The sequence below is a fragment of the Artemia sp. Qi Xiang Cuo genome, chromosome 7 (assembly GCF_049724085.1).
Source record: "Artemia sp. Qi Xiang Cuo chromosome 7, ASM4972408v1, whole genome shotgun sequence".
Classification (NCBI taxonomy): domain Eukaryota; kingdom Metazoa; phylum Arthropoda; class Branchiopoda; order Anostraca; family Artemiidae; genus Artemia; species Artemia sp. Qi Xiang Cuo.
In genome coordinates this window covers 61970991-61995015 of record NC_142800.1, presented here as the reverse complement: position 1 = coordinate 61995015, position 24025 = coordinate 61970991, and the positions used below count along the sequence as shown (strand labels likewise).

At 38.3% G+C, this 24025-nt stretch overlaps 1 protein-coding gene across 3 annotated transcripts in view; it reads left to right on the top strand.

Annotated features, from left to right (window-relative positions):
- The window catches only part of LOC148950540 (serine/threonine-protein phosphatase 2A catalytic subunit alpha isoform-like), a 180945-nt gene that overhangs the window by 8450 nt on the left and 148470 nt on the right, over positions 1-24025 (top strand). For all 3 annotated transcript variants that reach the window (XM_089092466.1, XM_089092465.1, XM_089092467.1), the window contains exon 2: positions 9401-9610. In XM_089092466.1, the coding sequence (XP_088948592.1) occupies positions 9401-9610 (210 nt within the window). The remainder of the gene's footprint in view (positions 1-9400; positions 9611-24025) is intronic.

The window sequence follows — 24025 nt, the reverse complement described above, 5'->3', positions numbered from 1 at the left end:
GAGGGCTTGTCAAATAAATTGAAATAAAAAGCAATTGAAGTTGCTCTTTCGCCAGAAACACAATTATGGTATTCAAAAATAGCCCACAATAAGCCCCATTAGTTTCAACCTCATCAAACCATTCCTCAGATAATGCTATAGCTTATGTGTCCTTTTAACAATCTACATGCAGAGTCAGTTGTGATTCAGCTCAACTTCCCCTCAATGCTCCCTCAAAATTTCACCTTCATACCCTTAGGCATAGTTGTAATTGGAGTTACATTAGTAGTAGGAGTATTAGTAGTTTTGATTCTGAGACTAGTTGTAATATTGGCAGCAGTAACACTAATACTAGTAGCAGCAGTAGTATTTCAAATTACCTTTTGGTTGGTTAAATATCCCCCTCATCAAGTCCTGGAATTTTCAAATTTATACAATTAGCTGTTGCTGCGACACTTCTGATATGCCCCTTTGATGACCTGTATATTCATAGTTTTAATTTAGTTCAACTTCCCTGTCAACACTTCCTAAAATTTTTATCTTAATACTCTTAGCCTTGCAAGTAGTTGCAATAGAAGTAGGCCTAATAGTAAAAGTAGCACTGGTAGTAGTATTAGTAGTTGTGTGCACAGATTACCTTTTGGTCAATTGATATTCCCCTTTAAGCATTATCTGAAAGATCCAACTTCATACCCAAATCCATTTCTGAGATATGCTCTTTTGGCAATCTCTATGCACATAGTGTGTTTTGATTTAGTTCGAGTTTTCCCTCAATATTCTCTCAAGTTTTCACCTTCATTTACTTAGCCTTAATAGTACTGGCTTCACAGTAGTAGGAGCAGTAGTAGTGTTGTATTAGTAGCAGTAGTAGTATGCACGTTTTGTCTATTTTAAGTTGAATATCTGCCTCATGATGCCCTGGAAACTTCAGCTTGATATGGCAAGCTGTTCCATAGATAATGCGGATACACCCTTTTTGACAATCTGTGTGCACATAGAATGTTTTGGTTTAGTTCAACTTTCACCTGAACATTTCCTCAAATTTTCTTTTCAATATCCTCAGCCTTAGTACTACTTGCTATAGAAGCAGTAGTACTAGTAATAGCATTGCCTTTTTGGTCAATTAATCATCCCCCTCATCATTTCCTGAAAATTCCTAATGAATACATTATCGGGAACTGGGAAAACAGTCATTACTGAGTTACACCCTTTTGACAACTCATATGCACATAATGTGTTTTGATTTAGTTTGTCACTCCCCTAAACATTCTCTGAAACCCTTTTGACAACTCATATGCACATAATGTGTTTTGATTTAGTTCATCACTCCCCTAAACATTCTCTGAAAGATTCACCTGAATGTCTGTCTTCTCTTTGGACACTAAAGATTAAACATGCCCACGTTTTTCAATGACAAATACTGTATGTAAATAATGGGTAAACTACATACCATACAGCTCTTGCTTTGGGGACTCTTGGCGTGTCAACTTCTCCAGAGACATAGTTACTGGGGCTTTTAACTATGCTGAACAAAATGGCTATTTCAAAATTTTGATTGAATACATTTTTGGAACTGATGGACATGGGGAGGGGACTGGTTGCCCTTTTTTTTACTCTTGACTCTTAAAAATGGTACTAGAACTTATAATTTACAATCATATGAGCTTCTTCCAAAGTTTTTACAACACCTGTTTCTATACAAAGGGCTCTTTCTATACAAGGTATTAATTGTCTATCTTTCTATGAAAGAAAATTAATACATTGTGCCCAGATTGCTCTCTACTTACTCAGTGCTATTGTGCTGCTTATTACGGAATCTAAATGTAGTCCAGAATACAGCCTTCACTGACATCATATCTTCTGTATGATGGATGATTTTGGTTGGCAAAAGTATATGCTTTTGTTGAAGCTTGTAAAAGCTGCATTGACATTCTATGTTAGAAAGAGTCCTGAATGCAACGCTGTGTGTGATTGGCAAATTGAACACATATGGAGGCAAACCCAAAAGTTTTCCTTTTCCCCCAAAATTGTTTACTTTGGCTAGGTTGGCTTGGTCAGAATACCAAGACTTTGTGGAGAGCAAGGCAAAAGAACAAGCTGCTGAACAAAGCATCCAAGACCAAGAAAAACAAAGGGAGTTAAACGTAGTTAATCTCTAGCAAACAAACAGCTAGATAGACTTGAGAATCATTGCAAGAAAAACAGGCCTCTAAAAAAAAAAACAAGCAATTGTTGATGTCCTCTTAAAAGAGGCCACCTCATGCTTACTGAGAGTGGGAACTTCTAAGGATTCTGTGGATATTGTCTCGGTGAATTCCCTACTGGAGAGTGTCTCGAAAACGAGAGAAGACAAAAAAAAAGAAACGTATGAAAAAGAGCAGGCTGCAAAGGACATGCAAAAGAGGAAGTCAGACTTGATAGCAAGTTCACCAATCGCTCCAAAAAGTGAATTGGTTAACTTGCTAGCTGAAGTTTTAGGGATTGTTTTTGCTTGTTTCTAGTATTGATAAGATAATTTATTTGACAAAAAAATACGGAACATTTTTGCTGTACCTGCTAAGAAAACCCATAAGGGCTTTAAGAAAACTTTAAAATATCCAGCTAATTTATGTCTTGTTAATCAGTGTTTCATTTTCTTTTCAGGATTATTTTTGTTCGATGCTCAGATACATCAGAAATTCAAAAATTTTATTAATGAATAAGTATTATGGTTATGCAAGAACCCATGTGACAATTATGACCCATGGAAAACTATTTGTTCTGCCTTCTGTTAAACATGGTTGTCTAACAGTATTAATGGCTGGGATGTCTTTGAGGGCTTGTCAAATAAATTGAAATAAAAAGCAATTGAAGTTTTTTTTTTTTAAATAAGTATAGCTGAAAGTTTAAACGATAAGAAAATGGAAAAATAAAGACAACTGACCCGCCCCTTTTAAGAATTAGAGTTCCTTTTAAGACTCATTAATATGATGATTCTTAGGGTGACTGGGGCACAGTTTCTGATTCATGAGCAAAGGATGCTTTGACCATGAGTGACAATGAAAATTCCTTTCCACTTTGGTCTCCTTTTTACCACTACGAGTCCCTTGCAAGGTTGTGAGCCGTCATTGCTAAGTGGCTGGTGCTCTTGGTTTGGAATCCTTTTTCTGAGGGGCACGTATTCGATTTTTGCTGTGGCCGGTTATTTGGTTTGTGACGGGGGTCAGTGGCGTGACTAAGCTCAGCCAGAGCTGACCCAGCTGTTATTGGATACCCTGGAGAAATCTGGGGAAGGTAAGCAAGAAGGGTGTGCGAAAGCACAGAAGGGCGTCCAGCCCCCCATCGTAATTCCTGGCTGAAGGGCCATGAAACTGAGATCAGTAACACCGGTTCCGACCTTGAGGGTATAGTGCTGTCATACTCACTTACTTGACAGGCAGTCAAGTCGCTTTTCTAATGAGCAGGAATAATTCTGATCCCTGTATTTCTGCCAAAACTTCATCATTGTTGGAGTTTTTTCCACTTGTCCATAGAACTACCTTGGTTTCTCTACTGATTTTTGAGGTCATTAGTGAAGATAGGGTTCTCTAGTGCACCATTGCCAACAGCGTTCGCTGCCTTGCCTCTGCAAACTTTGGAAAAGTGGTTACTCTTTTTGTACTTTCAGAATTCCTTAAGCAGGGCCTTTGTGTTGGGGAGAATAGACGCAAACACAAAAGTAGCACTTCACTTTCTTATGAGGCAGATAATATTTGTTTTTCGAAATGGTATTTACTTCACGCTTTATTTCTATCTGTTCAAATGTTATGAGTTGTGCTTGGGACAACTCACTTGACTGGCTTGACTTAAGGCTCCTGGTGGATGGTATGGGGTGTAAAGAGCATAGCAACTTTGCCCCTCCAGGTGGACCCACCAGCTGCTATGAGGGGTGTTTAGCTGCAGCAATGTTGGCCTTGTTGAGGAGCTTCTGAAGAATGTCCTTCCATCTGGTCTGAGGTCTACCCCTTGGGTTTAACCAACCATGGGTTGAGGGGCCAAAGTTGTATATAAATCTAGCAGGGGTTGACAGTAGCATCTGAAGTAAATGCTCAAATCATCTGAGAGTTTGCTGAGCAATTTGTAATAAAAATGGAACTCAGTGAGTAAGGGCAAGGGGCCTTTCTTTGCTGACAAAATCATTCCATCGAAACCTCTCAATTTGACTGAGTTGTTTCGTCTGGCAGGCGTCTATCCTTCTCAAGATGGTGGGTTTGAGTTAGCCTCAACAGCAACACTTTAAGAAATTTAAAAATAAATTTCTTGTGAATTATTGTCTCGATTTATCAGTAGTTGTACCGAACCAATCGTGCTCAAAATCCTCCTCAGGGCCAAGCTGTGGTGTTTTCTTTTGTGGATGGTGAAGTTTTCCCCACAGTAGAGTGCAGACAGTCTTGTATCATATTATTATCTTTTTCTGTTTAGCTTAAAGCTTATTCCAATAGGCAATGCAAAGAACTCCCCCTAAAAAAAAAGTCCCTCCAGATCTCACCCAAAATACTAATGAAATTGATCCATTTTTGCCCCATGCTGGCTGTTCCAGTTCTCTATCACGGAGCTTACATGAAAGCTCAAATTCTGAAAATAGGATAACGATCAGTGTTGGAGCTAATGTCAACATAAATGATAATGGCTTTCAAGAGGTCCTTTCTAGGAGCTCAAAAAAAAAAGGAAAAAAATGTCCCCAATCAAAAGTATTTTCCCTCCCCCTGTCCAAGTTTGTTCTTCTCAAAACTTAGGCATTTACCTCAAAATTTCTCCTAATACCCCCTTTGAAATACCAAAGATTACTACAATAACGGTTGCAATTTTCAAAATGTTTAAATCAACGTTTTCTCTTAACATTCACCGTGATGGATCTTTGCTAATAGCTGTCCAAGATCAGAAGTCAGCAGATATAATACTTAATCTCAAATCTCTTCTGAATACACCATTTAATTCATCTAAATGGAGCCCAAAACAATCCCCAACAAAAATAGTAGTTTATAATGTTCGCCTAGCAATACCAATTCAGGAGTTAAAAGAAAGGCTCTCAGATAGGGCTGGTAACATAATCCCTCTATAAGATGTCACTCAGCTGGGTAAATCCAACTCTAATGGATTAAAAACAAGTAGATCTTTCTTATTTACACTGAAGGAAAAAATTAATATCCCAGAAAAGTTATTCCTATTTGGGCAAATCAAACCGCACAAGGAATACAAGCCAAAACCTATCCAGTGTCAGAAGTGTCTGAAACTGGGACACACAAAAAACAAATGCAATTAAATTCTCCTAGCATGTAGTAATTGTAAAGGCTCCCATCGTAAAGAGTTGACAACTTGCAACAACACTCAGCCTACATGTATCAATTGTAAAGGCCCACATGAATCCACAAATAAATCACAATGCCCTGCATATAAGAAAAGAGCACTACCACTCTAAATAGCAACAGAGAAGGCCATTTCATACCCTCTTGCAGCAATGGAAGCAAATGCTGCCCAATCACACCAAATAAAACCTATATTGAAATCAAATAAAACTCCCAAGTCAAACACTCCCAATGCATCAAGTACTCCTTGCAAAACACCATCCTTTAAGCCCCCTAGCTCACATCTCTATCAGAAAGGCCTCCCTCAGGGAGCAGTCCTCGCTGCCTCCTCTTTGCCCTATATCTCTGGGACATGAACCTCCCCCACACGAATCTACAATATGCTGATGATCTGGTACTATGGTCATCTGGCAACACCTCTGATTGCACAGTAAAAGCTACAAAAGTCACTTTTCCAATTTGAAAAATTCTCTCAACATTCAGATTTACCCATTGCACCCACCAAGTCAAAAATAATCCAATTTCACCAAAAGCGAAATCATGTTAATGCAAGACTAACTCTAAATGGAACAACTATTAAAGATAATCATATTAATTACCTAGGTCTCATGCTTCACCAAAAACTTAATTTCCACCTCCACATTTCAAACACAATAAAAAAATGCTATAAAAACAATTATACTAAAAAGACTTCTTTCCACCCCCTGGGGATGTAAAGAAAAAACCTTACTCCAGTTTTATACATATATACGAGACATAATATTCGCTATAGAGTCATTGTTTATGCTACATTCGCAAGGGCCCAGATGGAAACCTTTGAAATAATACATAACAATATAATATATACCAAGTATGATATCAGGATAAGCAAAAGGACCGAGTTTCTGCTCCCGGGAAGTAAATTAACAACAACAAGAGAGAGACGTAGCTTTCTCTTGATAAAACATCTTACAAAAATTGAATCAAATAGCTTACACACCCTACATAATTGGTTAAGAAATCCAGCCTTGTATAGAGGCATTGCAGATGAGTATGCCAATATTCAGAAGAAGTTCCCTGTACCCGCAAAGTCTATTGCACCTACTTTCCTCCAGTCTCCTCCATGGAATTGGTCAATCCCCATAATAAATACTGATTTCTCAAAGTGGACTTAAGATTTAACCCCCATCGCTTTTGTCCAGAAAAAATTTGCTGAAGTTAATACAATTACTTATAAAAAACCATTTCCAAATCTTTGTTGATGGGTCCAAAATGAATGAGAAGCTAGCAAGTGGTGCCTTCCTTCCTCACCTGAAAGTTGCATTGGGTGAGAGATTGTATAATAATCTATCTATAATGTCTGCAGAGTTAAATGCCATAATCATGGCATTAGAACACCTTATTTGAAAATAAACCCTTGACTGCTAATTCAAATAATATTATAGTTTATTCTGACTCTTTATCAAGCCTTGAGTTGCTGTCTTCAGCTCCTCAGTATAAGCTGGATATTGACACTTATCATTGTCTTAGTATTATAGATAATCTTGCTTCAAGTGACATAAGAACTTATCTTCAGTATATTCCTAGCCACTCTGGTATAAGTGGTAATCATCAGGTTGATGAAATAGCAAAAAATGCTATAAATATTGACCAGCCAAGTGGGAGACCAATCCCCATTAGAGATATTTACCGATGGAGACTATCAGATATTATGTTTAATAAGAAAAATTCTACTCTTTCCCCCTTTCCCAATAAGTATTTTTCTAAAATTTATCATAGAATTCGTTCTGGAACAAATGGACTAAACTTTCTTGCATTCTCGTATCAGTTTCCTAATTCAAGTGGTTCAGTTCCCCTGTCCCCTCTTTGCAGGTATTGTATTATGAATAATGAAACAATTGACCACTGCCTATTTGAATGTAATATGCTGACGTCTGCACAGCATACCTTGCATTGTAAACTGTTAAAAGGCTTCAAAAACCACAAAATCTCACTATCAGCCAAGAGCCTAGCCGACTATACCTGCGCACAGAGCAAAGAAATCGATATCTATCATCTTATATTTGAACTCCTTGAGTCGAAAGATCTACTGAAAGATGTCTGAGAATATCTAATAAATAAGAGACAACCAAGCTAGTAGCTCTGTAGCCCACAGAGTGAAGCAAAAGGGCTAAATAGTATCAACTGAAAAGCCCGCCTGCTGTGAAATAGAAGAGGAAGTCTCAGCTGTGTAAAACAAGATTGAGCTAACGGATGAGCTATATATACGCAGCTTTGTATGCCTAGAAATATTGGGTGACCTGAACAAAGCACCGAGTCTTCCAACACCAGGAGAAGCTTTCATGATTTGGCTGCCCAGTTTCAATGCCAATTAGCCATTATTCGAAATAATTGAGCCAAGATAAGGGAAGTTCGCAACTTCAACATAGGCGCTGCAAACTGCAATGAATTCCAGGGTCATAACTTGGGTAAGCGGCTCGATTGCCATTTTTTTTTTGTCAATTTACTTTAAGCCCAGCTTTTGCAGATTCTTGTTGCGGGAAGAAGCACCTTCTGAGGTCCTTCTGAGTCACATTCTGTGCCCCCCCCCCGGTGGCATATAGGGGAAAGCCTGACAGATATAATGGGTACCACCGTTGAAAGAGGCATGGACCAAGGAGGGGATCTAGTTTTAGGAGATCCGTAATATAAACTGGGACATCCTTGCCCAGGGGCCGTGAATATGGGCAGAGGAGGAAGAAGACCACTTGAATGTATACTCAGCAGTGCCCACCAGAGTATGGATACGTCCTGTGAGTTTCAAACTTTATCCCAGTAATTGGTTAAATTGCATGATGAAGCAGAACACCATCATAGGAGGATGTTATATAGGTAGACAACTGCAGTAGGGCATACGATCCATATTTATGGACAATGGCCTGCGTATGAAGTAAGTGGAGTTCATCCGGGATGAGACAGATTTTATCTATTAACCATGTGCCTCTGGATAAGGAATTTCCCCAGATCAAACGCTCCTTTACAAGGGTGACCTCAACCCCATGAATTGGGTGGAGGCCACCCCAAGGAGTTCAGTATCTAGGTTTCACCTTGCTCCAATCAAATCCCATGGTCAGTTAGGGTTGCAACCTTCCACCCAAAATAGAGTGCAATAAAAAGCATAGTAACTGTCTTACATGACCAGCCTCAACTCAGGTGCATGACAAATTGTGACAGCTTGGGTAAGTGTGAGGCTATTAAAAATTCCCGAGAGTATCTCACGCAGTCTAGGATTTGTAACTCCACTTCTTTTTTGTCTCTTACCATCACCCTATCTTCAGCATGGCCACTTGCCTCAACTAGAATTTTTAGTTCTTTTATGTGTTTCTCAACATTTTCAGTGTTCCTTTCGTCTTGTTTTTGAAAGATGTAGCGTCTAGTGTATATCTTGATTTTTCCTAGGAGCTGCATATTCTCTATGAGTTCTGACACTATGTAGAATTCTTCAATTCAATGGTTTAAGTCTGAGCTAATCACCTACAATAAAAGCATAAATAAACCCAAGTAAGCAATATAAGCAAGATCATACAGAAGCAAACCACAAGCAAACACAACTGAATATAATAAATAATGCTGTACCCCTAAACGGCAGTCTTCATGCTCCTCAAGCTACTACAGCCAGATCGATAGTCTTTTATATGTAAGGTGTGGAATAACCTACGCTATTAAGCAAAGACTGTTGTAGCTTGGTTTATTTTAAGAAAAAGATTAGGGTAATACTATACTCAAATTATAAGTTTTAGATATATTGTGGTTCATGGTTGTCTATAAATTAGTTGTTTTTTTTGCATATTTTGATTAGGATATGTGTATAGAGTGCAGTGAAGAGCTGCCTCTTCATAAACAACAAGTAGAACGATAGATTTTTTTTTATAAGACAGTTGAATGCAACTTTAAACGAATATTTCGACCCTATATCCAAGGGCCATGCTCAGAAAAACAAATTAAAAAAAGTAATATAAAAGAACTCAAATTGAACTTTTGAAAATTTGTCCAATTTTTCACATTTGAAGAGTTTCACAATAGAACAAAAATTAGCAATGTAAGTAATTTTAAATTCTTTATCTTAGTTTTATTTTCAGGCCAAAGAAATTCTTTCTAAGGAGTCAAATGTACATCAGGTGAGATGTCCTGTCACTGTTTGTGGTGGTGTCTATGGTCAATTCTATGACTTAATAGAACTGTTCAGAATGGGTGGCAAACCACCAGATACAAATTACCTGTTCATGGGAGATTATGTTGACCATGGGTACCATTCAGTTGAGGCAGTTAGCCTACTAGTCACTTTAAAGGTATTTGAACTATGTCTATATATGCTACAAACATGAAAAAAATTATTCATTGTCTAATTTGTTAGACTGTCTTTTCTTTCCTAGTCAGTTTTTTCTTCGTCCGAAGAATCAACATAATCCAATTATGTATTTTGAATTTGTCATATGTGAGTTTTTCTCTCCTATGATTAGTGTTGAAGCCAGGGATGCGTTTGGAATTATAAGCCTTTTTATCCTGAAATCTGAAAAAATTTACAAAATTAGTATTTTTATTATTCCTGATTGAATTGTCAACACTTTAAAATATCCAGCTAATTTATGTCTTGTTAATCAGCGTTTCATTTTCTTTTCAGTATTGTTTTTGTCTGATGCTCAGAAACATTAGGAATTCAAATGTTTGATTAATGAATAAGTATTTATGGTTATGCAAGCACCCATGTGGCTGTTATGACCCATGGAAAATTCTCAGATTTCAAATAAAACTCTCGGGGCATGGGAAGGGTGGCGTATCAGTGGATTATATCAGATTCTGTTGAAACACATAAACAAATAAATAATTTCTTTATTCTTCATAATAACATAAAGAAACCTGCTAGCACTGTATTGTCTATTATGTATTAATATCCGTATTACCAATACACTTTTAGGAATTAAATTTATGTACAAGTGAAAATGCAAATCAGTCAAACTAATAGATGTCAGGCTTAGCTTTTTATAAAAACCAACAGGTTAAAGTGCTTCAATCGTAAATCAGACACATATTCGGCAAAAATATAATGGTGAGTTTCAGACTAGAAACATTTTAAGCTAATTTAATTGTCCGGTCATTTCTTTTTTTTGTGGGTCAGCAGAGATAATACTCTGAAAAAAATCTTTATAATAAACATATTGCAGTCCTAAAAGTAATTTTGCTCGCTTGCTTTTGGCTACCCTCAAGTTTATTACTTCGAGCTAAGATGGGACTAGGTTACCACAATTGACAAGGATATTCTGAGTTTCTTAGGCAGCGCAACAGTACTGCCTAAGCAAAGAACGATGGCGGCGCAATGGATTGTATATATATTTTTTTCAGACCAGGGTACTTCATATAGAAGGAATTGTCATAGAACTTCGAATGGGGCTCATTCTACTGGGAAGTGTAAGTTCTAGTGCCCTTTTTAAGAGTCAAAGGGGATTGGAAGTCAACTAGCTCCTTCCCCTATGCCCGTCATTTCCCCAAACACATCCAATCGAAATTTTGAGATAGTTATTTTGTTCAACATAGTTGAAAGGTCTAGTAATTTTGTCTATGGGGATGAAACCCTTCCCTCCAGCCCTCAGGTAAGGGCCATAAGTTATACTAGTTTCACATTATTAACATATAAGGTTTTTATGGAAAGGGGTGGTCTTATAAACTTCGAAGGGGCCTCATTCAGCTGAAAATCAGAAGTTATAGTGCCTTTTTGACAGTCAAAAATGATCAAATGGCAACTAGCTCCTCCTCACCTACGTACTGTTTCTCCCAAATGCATCCAAAAGAAATTTTAGGATAATTATTTTATTCAAAATAGTCTAAAGACTATATAATAAGGCTTTCGGGGTTGAAACAAAACCCCAGAGCCCGAAGGTAAGGGTTTTAAGCTGTGCCCCGGGTGCATATATGGTTTTTATGAAAGAGTGGTCGTTTAAAGTTTAGAGGAGGCTCATTTGATTGGAAATTGAGATTTATAGTTTCCTTTTAAGAGTTAAAAGTGACGGACGACAGCTACCCCCCCCCCCCCAAGAAGCCCTTTTCTCTTCAAATACATCTGATTGAAACTGAGAGATATTCATTTTGTTAAAAACAGTCCAAAGAACAAATAACAGTGCCTCCAGGGTTGACAAAAGTACCCAGAGACTAGGGGCAAGGGTTGTGAGTTATGCCCCAGGGTATATAAGGTTTTTATGGAATGGGTGGTCGTATAAACTTTAGATGGGGTTCATTTGATAGGAAAAATTAGAGGTTCTAGACCCTAGATTTTTTTGGGGAGTGGTATTAAGTTTTAATGAAACCCAAAACGAACATAAATTGCAATAAATAACAGTGTCAAACTCGAGACAAGCAGAAATTAGCATGAGTAAGACTGACAACCCCCATGCCCTCTCAAAACCAGAACATAACTTGCACTTTAATAAAAACAGGACAAATGAATGCATTGTCAGTTTAGCATATATATACTTACTTAAGTCCCATCCGTCCTTGAAGGTCGTCTTGGGGCCTCTTTCTTCGTAACGGCGTGGATGTGCCTTCTGTATGCTTCACGGTCTTTTGCTAGGCGAAGAAGGTCCGAGAGGCGGTGAGGTGCAAAGTTTTCCTTCCACCTTTTTGGGTGACGACCACGAGGACGAGAACCGTGAATTTGGCCTTCGAAGGTGATTTTTGGGAGACGGGACCGACTCATCCGTTGTACGTGACCGAGCCATCGAAGTTGCTGGAGCTGGATCTTCATGAGAATTGTTTGTTGTACTTTAAGGCGCTCGAAAAGTTCGAAATTTGAGATTCTATCAAGGTAAGTGATCCCGCCGATGCGGCGGAGGAACTTAGTTTCAAATGCTGCAAGTCGAAGGTTGTCATTTACCTTCAGTGTCCATGTTTCACATGAGTAGATTGCAATGGGGATGATCAGGGTATCAAAAAGTCGTGTCTTAAGACGCAGAGACAAATCCTTGCTTCGCCATATGGGCATAAGGGCCTTGAAACTGGAACTCGCGAGGGCGAGACGTCTTTTGATGTCTTTTGATGGACTGTTGTCGCTGGTGATCAGACTGCCGAGGTAAGGGAACTCGTCAACCCACTGGATACTCTCTCCATTAATTTTCAGGTCTGGCTTAACTGTATCCTTTGGCTTTCGTGAGCAGCACATAGCCTTTGTTTTTGATACATTTATGATCATTCCAAAAGAACTAGTGGCTTCGAAGACGTCGTTAAGAACGGCTTGTAGATCCTCGGGTGTTTCAGCCATTTCGTTGATATCGTCGGCGTAGGCTAGCTTATCTATCTGAACACCCCCTATATGTGCGCCACAAGTTGTCTCCACCAGGGATAAGACTGCTGTGGGGAAAAGGTTGAACAGCTCTGGAGACAAAAGGCATCCTTGAAGGACACCTGCGGAAGTCTGGAAACTGTCAGTGAGACCTTCACTAGTCATCACACGACTCCCAAATTTTGAGTACATATCCTTGATAAGATCTACTAGGTTTCGTGGGATTCCGTAATGGAGAAGGATATGCCATAGGCCATTTCTCCAAATAAGGTCAAATGCTTGCCTAAAGTCGATGAAGAGCTGATACAGGCCGCGACCGAATTCCAGATATTTCTCTAAAATTTGGCGAAGAGTGAAAATTTGATCAACGGTCGATCTCCCAGGGCGAAAACGGGCTTGGTATTCTTGGATGACTAAGGATGACACGGCTCTGATCCGTTGGAGTATAATTCGGGTGAAGATCTTGGCAGTTTGACTTGTTAGGCTAATAGGACGGTAATTATCACATATCGCCTTTGACCCCTTCTTGTGTAGTGGAACAATTGTGGCTTCGCACCAAGAAGTTGGGAAATGACTCTTTTGCCAGGCACCGGATACAACCTTGTGGAAAAGATCTATAAGTGGTTCACACCGGACTTTCAGCAGTTCTGCCTGTATCCCGTCCGGGCCAGGGGCCTTGTTAGTCTTCAGCGCTTGGATGGCATCTTCGACCTCAGAACGGAGAGGAGGTGGGCTGGGATCTGAGACAGTAACGGGCAAGAGGTCCAGGACAGCAGAGTTCGGAAAGATATCAGGATTAAGCTTTTCTTTGAAATGCTCCATCCATCTCGATCGGATACCTTCTGTGCTTTGTATCTGAGAGCCATTTTTATCTAGCAGTGTACAAGAACTGAGGCTTTTCTTGCTTGTTAGCTCACGAACTCTCTTATACATAAAGTATGAATCGCCTTTCTTAAAATCAGCCTCACACTGTTCACATTTGTCTTTAATGTAGGTGCGATGGGCTCTACGGGTGGCTTTTTCTACAGCACGCTTCAACTGCTTATATCTGTCCCTGCTCTCTCTGTCTGACCTGTTATTGTGTTTTCGTTTCTCAGTACATAATAAAATAATTTCATTTGTTATCCAAGGCTTTTTATCACCCTTTTTGGTTCCTAGGGCGGACATCGCTACTTTGCTGATGATCTTAGAGGAGTCTGTGACCAGTTTATCGATATCCTCTTTAGATAGAGTAACAGGAATGTTAGAAAGAAGGTCCGATTTTTGATTAGACAGTTCATCGATGTAGGTTTGGAAAATTTGAGGGTCTTTGAGAAGATGTGTGTTGAAACGAGCGGGTCTATTATTTAGCTTTGAGGAAGATTTTAGGAGTATCTTTAGTGCAGACATGAACATGGAATGGTTGCTTTCAAAATCGCTACCTGCGAGGGTGACAGTATCTAGCACAGATGATTTCCACCGCCTAGAGACGAGCACGTAATCAATAAGATTACGGGTTTTTCCATCCGGCGAAGTCCATGTCACCTTACGACGTTCTCTATGTTTGAAGAGAGTATTGGTAATGGTTAGATCACTGTCTCTGCAAAATTCAATGAGGCGTTCGCCCCTCTTGTTAAGTCGTCCAAGGCCAAATTTACCCATAACATCTTCATTTCCAGCAGAATCGTTACCAACAATAGCATTGAAGTCGCCAATGACAACAATAAGGTCTTTTTTAGGAACTGCGTCAATTAAGCTTTGCAGCTGAAGGTAGAAATTGTCAGACTCTTCATCTGGTTTGCTGCAGTCAGGAGCGTAGACTTGTATGATCGTGATGTTGATCGGGGATCCCTTCATTCGTATCATAATCAACCGTTCTGACACAGGCGTTACGGAAATCAGGGATCTTCGTGCCTTAGTCGACATTAAAAAGCCAACACCTTGGCGATGGGCGCCATCGGTTCTCCCAGACACTATCAGACTAGTGTTGCCGATCCTTTCTTCGCCTGTGCTAGGGAGATGTGTTTCTGAAAGTCCCACAATATCCCATTTATATCGGTTTAGTTCATTTAGGACAAGATCTATTTTGCCTTGTTTAGCAAGCGTCCTAACGTTCAGGGTTCCAACAGATAAAATAAATTTAGGAGAAAGCATAGCCTCCGGGTTTGGAGTTGTCAACACTGTTAAAGGGAGATTCTGGGTCGTCAGTTCGTCGGTTATCCCGGACGCGGTAACTTCGTCGGTTGCCCCGGACGCGGTAACTTCGTCGGTTGCCCCGGACGCGGTAACTTCGTCGGTTGCCCCGGACGCGGTAGTATTGGTTCTCGTTCTTGATCGTGTGTACTTCATATTTTATAGGAGAAGAGGTTTCTTGGCTAATTTCAGGACGGTGGTAAGCCACTCATCTCCATCCCTAGCAGGGTCTGGCTATATCTACGACCGATAATGCACCCTTCTGGCGTCCTGCATCACCTATAATTTTTCCATGATTGGGAGACGGTTTATGACTGGCGGGACGTATCCATTCGCCAATGGGCCCTGCCCAGTGCACATCAGAGGGGCCTTTCACCTCCTCCGCCTGAACTTATGGCCCCCAGACGTGGGTGCTCCAGCTATATTTCAAGACCCCCAGAGACCGGGTCCTCCCTTGGTCCGCGCCTCCCTACCGGGAGGTGCCCTGCATATCTACAGGACGTTCCCCTATCCGCCACCTGGGGACGCGCTGAGTGGCCTGGGAAAGGCCCCACTGATAACTCTGAAGTTCTCAGTAGTTCTCAGAGTTCTCAGTAGTTCTCAGTTCTAGTTCTCTTAATAACTTTCGATGTTTTAAAGTTAAAAAAGCAATAATATTTAAAAGTGCAAGACTTGACATGTCATCAGTGAACTTATAACAATTCAATCAACTTCTTAAAACATAATTAATCATCAAACTATTAGAAAAGAACTGCCTGTTTTGTCCCATCTAACCCTTTCAGCCTAGTGCTATTTGTAAGAAGGCTTTTGAGGAAAGCAGAAGGGATAGACATGCTAGCTTTTGTGTATAAAATTAGATTTGTGACTAGAATTCATGAAAGTATGAAATAATATAACTTGTGTCATTTACTGATGCTAACCCACATACAAAGGTAATTTTGTTTCTGCAGAGTTAGAGAATGGTTGTCGAGAAGGCAAGGTGTTGTGGAAAGACGTATTCAATTTCTCTAATAAAGCTGAAAGGATTACTCTCTAAGATTTTCAAAGACTGAACCTCTCACTAAGACTTTTGCTGAGTTTTTCAATTCTAAATGAAAATGGAAAAGATGTCACTGACTTTCTTGACTACTTATGCACTTTTTTTTTTACCATATTCACTTCTCTGTGACTGAATCATCCAGTCCAGATTTCGTTCTAGACACGATGCTCAAGCACTGGCAGGCTGAACTAGTTTGGTAAAACAAAAATAATAATGAATACATAACTAGAATTTACAGTTCCTACCAGCAGTGCTGATCTCTGTTTCGTGACCCATGAACCAGGAAGTGCAATGGGGTTGGGGGCCAGGCATCCTCTGCATTCGTCGACCATTCCTACTGCTCAACTAGATAGGTCTAGAAACACTCATCTGTTTCTGCTTTTGCTGCAGATTTTTCTCAAGGTTGTGGAAAATCCTTCCATTTCATCTTTGTTAGGTGATAACCCTGCTCGTAGTGGCTCGTATAGGCCTATACTTACCTCTCATGCATTGGAAATTTTTTATTCCATTTCCCACAAAACGCTTAGCTTGTTTAAATATGATTTGACTTTCAAATGAGTCATAAGTTGCTTGGTTGTTCATGAGCCCGCTCGGCTAGTATTGAAGAGGGTTACTGATTGCTTCTTGTTCTAGAAGAATTTGCAGAATCTTAACAAAGACAGGAACAAAAGCATTGCTAGGGTGGTATAGGACAATTAATAGAGACGAAAATATGTAAATTTTTCTGATCATTGGGGTGAACTTTCGTTCTCTTGTCTTAAGTGTGTGGCTAGATGAGTATAGCGTAAGTATTATTTGTTTGTATTTATATGAGTATCCAGAATTGCACTGTTGGTTGATTTTTGGATAAAAGAAAAGTGGTGTTTGTAACTGTCCCCTTGTGACCCCTGTGCAATCCTACCCTCATTCAATGCAACCTTCATGCAGATGAACTCACGTTTAACTCAAGCCTATTTGCCTCAACCCTGTTTAACCCCATCGCTGAAACCATGCAATTCAACCGTGTTTGGTTTCTGGGCAGGAACAATGCTAATTTCAAGTGAGTAAGGTAAAAGTATAATTTCTTTTTATAGGGGAGGGAGAGTTTTGCAGTAAAGCAGCATCAAAGAAAAACTTGCATATCGAACACTTGTATATTCGTTCGTTGATATCAATCAACGAACGAAGACCATTTCATTCAAGTGAAGTCTTATCACTTTCAACCAAACGTGCTAAATTACATTTTCTACGTATATTATTGATTTAAGGAGGGTTAAACAGTACGGGGTTGAGAAAGATGGGAGAGGAGTCGCATGAAGACTGTATTGCATGAGGGTTTAGTTAAATGGAGGTCAAATTAAATGACGGTTGATTTCCATTGTGGTTTAGTTGAACGAGGTTGAGCTGCAGTGCGGTTAGTTGAGCAGGGTTGTGCGACTTTGTTTTTTATTCCAAGTAACAGATTATTCGATAAACTAGAAACACTATTCTATAAAATAGAAACACTCAAGAAATGATGATTGATGAACATTACATTTCAAGACTAAAATTTTCTTCTCTATCTTCGAAATATCAAATTGTCTACTCAATTGTGAAAAACAAGATTAGGTCAAACAGGATTAGATCTAAAATTCAAAAACTGCAATCTAACCTTCCTCCCAAAATTAGCCCTTTGTTCAAATAGTTTAAAAATATTTTATTGAAGCGGATGTATTTGAAATACCCTGTAGGTACTTTTCAACATTTTTTTTTACGCTTTTCATTTTTTTACTCTCTTGTTTTAATTATAAATAGAAGTTCAAATAAGGATAAAATCCTTATAATAGACAGTGTTTCGGAAACAGTGATAGAAATTCATAAAAAATACCAGATATTTCAGTCACATATGCAGCTACCGTCATCAGTGGTAAAACTAAACTACTGATGTATTTTAGTTTTACTACTGAAGACGGTCACTGGTTCTGTGACCGAAATATCTGGTATTTTTTATGAACTTCTATCACTGTTTGTGAAATACTGTCTATTAAAAGGATTTTATCCCTATTTGAGCTTTTATTTATCGTTATGGTAAGGCAGTGTGGTCTCCGAAATTATCTACTTGTTTTAATTAATTTATTTTAATTTATTGTTACCCACTTCCCCTTGTTGCCCCCATCTAAGCTTTGTAAAAATAAGATTCAAACTCTAGGGCATGCAAAGTTTTCGTTTCATCTATTATTTATCATGCCATATTTAAACGTTTAAAAATTTGATCTCCCTTCGTCCCCCCCAGGGTCTCCATAGAGGCTGATTGTTTTTTACTGGAACCAAAAAGCTGGAATATACTCTGTTTTATAAGTTGACTTTAAGAATTGAGCTTTTGCATGAAACTGAACTGAAAACATAATTATACTTGTCTGTTAGGTTTGTCTGTTTAATTAGAGAACATTGAAAAATTAAAACGTAACATTTTCCAATTTTACCTTCAAGTTGTCATTCCAGCCATATCAAGGGACAGGTCTTGGTTTTAGATGGAGGGAGTTTGTGAGAATTTATGAAATTTGGAGTTGGATATGTGAGATTTATATTTTGTTTCTCAGAGGTTTCTTTCTATTATAGGTGGAATTTGTTAGAGGATAGGGTGCCATGCCCCCTAGTACAGTCAATCTAAATTAATTTTAGGGGTTACCTCAAACATTGCGAAAGTTTTGATTTTGGTATTATTCGAACTGGAAAACAAATTCTCTAGGAATTCTCTAAAAAAAAGAATTGCACTGCTAATGCAGAGAAAGAGTCATGTCCATGTCATTTCAGTGAAATTTTGCTGCTGCTTAAGTAGAAGGTAGTTCTTGGAAATGGATGAAATTTGTAGACGTTGCTACTTTCTGCTGAAAGAAATGGTGTCAGTAACTGAAAGTCGTTTGTAGCTTTTGCTAGCTCTGGTTTATTTGGTTTTCGGAACGTGCCGGAATCCAAACCTGTGTCGCTTTTTGACTATTCGTGGGACGTTCCAAAAGCTAAATAAACTGGAGCTGTTAAAGCTATGAAGCGACTCTCCGAAACTGATGCTATTGGGGAAAAGTTTAGTTTGACTTGCATCTAATTCTTAGACGGGGGTGCTTAGCGTCAAAGGATTCCCTGGGTGGATAATTTAACATCCGGAGATCATAGACCAATACTGTAACTACGTTTTGGTCAAATATCCGGACTTCATTATTTCATTTGATGACTACGACATCTTTGCTTCGACTAAAGATATGATTCATCTGAAGCGAAAACGTGTCACTTGACAGGAAGTACTGTTTAGCCCAGAGATGAGACTGACCACTAAAAAGGAGGTATTTCTTTCGTGCAAAAGGAACAAAGCCCGTTTCGTCAATGTACCGTGAATAATATGTGATATATTTAAAATACAAAAAAAATTCTTTCCTTGTAAGGATACTTCCGACATAAATTAAACTCCCCCTAATTAAGCTTAAATCCCGTTTCAAACTTGAGTCTAAATTCTTAATCAGCAAAAGAATAACTGCATTTTATTCTCAGCTTAAGGAAGACGGTTTTGAATTTCGCGAAGATACTTGGCAATAAAAATCACGAGATACAATGTTCACAGGAAGTTTCAAGTTATCATAGGAGTATGAATTACATAATCATCAAAATATTGAAAATAAATTATTGGATGGGTAGTTAGCATAATGACTTTAGTTTGCAAACATAATTACAAGGTAGCAGGCCCTCCAAAGGAGTTGGATCAATCGTGAATTAGCTCTTAGCGTGCAGAATCAAGACTAGGGCTTTATAATGTTAGAAAAGAGTTTTTCGGATTATTATTATTTAGAACCCAGGCACTATGATTACAAACACTATGTTCCTACAACTCTGCGAGAAATTATAAAATTATTATTCTGACTGAAGTGAAGCCTTGCTCATATACATGCATTGTTGTACACCTGAAATGTAAGTTTCAATAAATCCATTACTTTTCTATTTGTGTTTGTTCTTATTATATGCCTGTATCTCATCGCACAGTAGATAACTAGTTCAATTATGCTCCATAGGTAGCGCTCCCTAAGGAATCTGATTTGGAGATAACTCGAGGAAAAGAGGTTACTCTTATATTGTTACATATTTTATTTTCTCTCTAAGATTGAGAGTGGCACGGTCACCCATTCACCTTACTCCCCATTGATGTGGTACAGAGCTTGATGGCACAATTGGCAAATTCTTGATTGTTAAAAGTGGTACAAATGTAAAATTTATAAGGTGCAAGTTCACAGCTTTAAACCTCAACGGCGCAGTTGGCGCGATCGGTATACAGATTAAATCCCTTAACATTACATATGGCGCGGTCGTAAAGTTGGAGGATAGCATGCGAACTAGTTATGCTACAAAAGTCGTAATTTAAATTTAAATCTTCGGATAGATACAGACTTATAAGAAAAAGCGATTAGGCCAATAACCGCTAAGTTATTATAGGAAAACCTTTTAAAATATCACACATGAGATAATAGCCTCCCCCAAATAGGTTAAGTGAAAAATAAGTTTATTGTGAGTATATAATATTTAAACCAACTTCGTAATTTAAATATTTCAAACACAAAAATGTCAGAAGAATTAAGCGAACTATTAATAGCGCAAAAGTTGGTCGCAAAAAATGTAGAAATAACAAAATCTATTCCGTAATATGACGGACAAACAGATGTTGACAAATTTAATATCCAATCGGCCCAGTTTGCAGAATTAACTAAAACAGAGCTAGAAACGTTAGTCGGTATGCCCCTACTAAGATTAAGAGGGCAGGCCTTAACCTTCCTAAAGCAATTTGAAAATACTATAGGGGATGATGACAGCTTGCCGATAAATACAATTGAAAAATTGTTAACGGCATTCAAAGATAGATTTGTCGAAACTAGTTCAATAAATAAATTAAAACACGGAATGGTATGTTTTGACCATACACAGAATATAAGAGAATATCTTCAAAATATACGGATTTAAGTAGAAGCAAAATTTTGAAAGGGTTCAGGAGAATTGTATGAAAAAATCATACTACAAGCCTTTTTGCAAGGGCTACCCCCAAAATTATATACAATGGTAATATCCAAAAATATTCAGACATTGGATCTTGCAGTACAGGAGGTGGGACGAATGATCGAAATTGATACGATCGTGGCAAATCACAGTAAAACAAAAATAAATAGCCTAGGCGAATCAAACGCAAGCCTGACCTTCAAGGGCGATCAATCTTCTCCAAATTTCCTTTCAAGGGATAACTCCCCAGTGCCACAAAGGAATTGAACGCAAGAACCCAATAGGCAGAAAACCGTACGTTTTCAGCCCATTAAACCAATCAATTATGGAAATAGTTCCACAATTGTAAGATGCTATAACTGTAAAAGACCTGGGCATATCGCGAGAGAGTGTCACTTTAGGATTAGAGACATAACGGCACCAAGGAATGCCGTCATTAATACGCAAAATTATGGCAACCATTTGTTCGGGAGAAAAAATTTTAACGACAGTGGTGCACAAGGCTATAGCCAGGAAAGATTGCGCCAATCAGCACCTCACAATGCGTACCAACCGAATTTGTATAACCCTCCCCCAATAGACAAAATAAATATCGATTCGAAAACCCAAATACTCGTCAAAGCCAATATAGTGCAAGAATGGTATATAGAAATCCCGAAAATTTGCCGACGGGAAACGCAAATTTTTCAAGCCAACGGCATTTGCAGTCGACGCCTGCACCCGGCACTGCCGCAAGAAATCCAAATTATCATAATAATACATGGCAAAATTGGCAAACAAATATAAATCAATTAGCTAGAGATTCCATGGTTATATCTGAATCTCTATTGCAGACACCGACGGATGAAATAACTCCGCAGGGAAACGTGTCAGGCCCTTCAGAAGAAAAAATTGGACCCAGAGGGTGCTTAGAATATTTTATAGGTCCAACCCAATAATAATACCGTCCCTTAGTGATAGTAATAATACGTTACCTATATTTAATGATTTTTGTGTGGCAAATGTTTACTTTAAGGCTTTAATTGACTCTGGTGCCACGGTTAATATCATAAACACATGCGTATTTAATATGTTGCCTCCCCATATTAGGCGACAGAGGAATTGTAATAATCCCAATTTAATTAGCGTAACAGGGCATAAGTTGGATGCAAAAGGTTCAATTAGCCTAGACCTAAAAAGGGATAATAGAGTTTTTCCGACAAACTTTATAATATGCAACAATTTAGTGCATGAAGTCATCATAGGTGCTATTTTTCCAACGTCTAATAAAGCATTAGTATACGTAGTAGCAGAAAGGCGTGTTTACCCGTCAAAAACCCCTTTCCTTGCCTTACGATATTGTAACAAAAGTTACAAAGAGACTGTACCAGTAAATAAAATTTCTGGCGGTATAACGTCGCAATCTTTTGAACCTCATGTCTTGCTACAAAGAGGACATGGCATAATCAGAAATTTGTTTACCTATTCTGGGAGACATTGCAGAAATGAAGTAAATTTAAGTAATAAGTGTATTTTATCTGCAAAAATAAAAATAGGAGATATGCGACGATATAGGTTGGACGAAATCAAGGAAATAGTGGAATTATGGAAAAAAGTAGCGAAACCCAATGCGGTTCAGCCGCAGCCAATGTTATTGGCGGGTAGCGCCAGTCTAAATTTAATAGACAATGAAAATAAAGAAAAATATATGGATTCGCAATACGGAAAGCAAAAGTCCCTCCCAAAACGATGCAAAGAATTCAAATATCAAAGATGATTGAACCAGTGGATAGCAAATCCAAAATATGGTTTTCGATCCCGTCGAATGAAATTCCTAAAAGTCTATTATGCGAATAATAGATTATATCTTACGACAAAGAAGAAAGTGTAATTTCGGTAACTAAAAATTACGAAAATGATACGACTACAATTAAAAAGGGGACGTGTTTAGTGCAAATCCAAGTTATCTCGGAGAATGATTTAGATAGATGGGAAAATTCCAAAGAAACCAAGTTAACGGCATTAAAACGTCAATTAACAAATAACCTCTAACTTAATCCCAATTTTTAAACAAATTTAATATGAATCATATTACGGACTTAGAACTTAAGAAAAAATTATGCGAATTATTATGGAGTTTCAAATATTTGTTTTTCGAATCTTAACATGACATCGTACTTATACCGTTTTATGAACTTCCAATTATAACGAGCGGTAATCCTGCCGTAAAACAGCCATATCGGGTGCCGTACAAGCACAAAGAGTGGTTGAAAAATAAAACTCATAAATTAGAAAAAATTAAATTATCCGCCCCAATATAAGTCTATATTCAGTACAAGTGGTTTTGGTCCCAAAGAAGAATAGTGACCTAAGACTTGTAGTAGATTATAGAGCCCTTAACAAACAATTAGTTAGTGCTAAATTTCCTTTACCAAGAATAAACGTAATCCTTGACTTTATCTCGAACAAATACTAAATTTTTACTTCTTTGGATCTTACCCAAGGCTATCTCCAAGTGACAATAGCTGAAAAAGATGTCTATAATACTGCGTTTTCCACAACTGAATGCGGTTCCTACGAATACTTAAGAGTACCTTTTGGACTTAAGACAAGTTCAATCGCGCTATGTAGACCCTTATTACATCTATTAAGAGGATTAAAGGATATCATTCATTTTGTCGATGTTGTCATATGCGTAGGAGAAAACACTGAACAACACTTAGCAACACTTGCTAAAGTGTTCGAGAAATTCAGAGAAGGCAATTTAAAATGCTGGCCCGCAAAAAGTAAATTTATTTCAACCTAAAATTAAATTTTTAGGAGTTGTAGGGACGCAAGGAGAGATATTCTCAGACCCAGACAAAATAAAATGTGTTGAAAACCTCAAACCCCCTAGAACTATGAAAGAATTAAGAGGAATTCTAGGTCTTACTGGCTACTTTAGAAAATTCGTGCGCAATTACGCCCAAATTGCGAAACCCCTCTTGGAATTAACTAAAGGGAACTCCCAAAATGTTACCTGGTTCCAGGAAGCTCAAACTTCCCTAGACGGTCTCAAAAAAGCACTCACTTCTGATCCAATATTGTCGCTGCCTGATTTTGAAAACAGACAATTTGTGGTCACAACCGATGCTAGTTCGAAAGGCATCGGTGCTATTCTTTCGCAAATAAGTGCCATAAAAAACCCTGATCCTTTACAAGGAATGTCCAATAAAAACAATAGAAAAAGTTATATGCTATTTGAGCAGAAACATA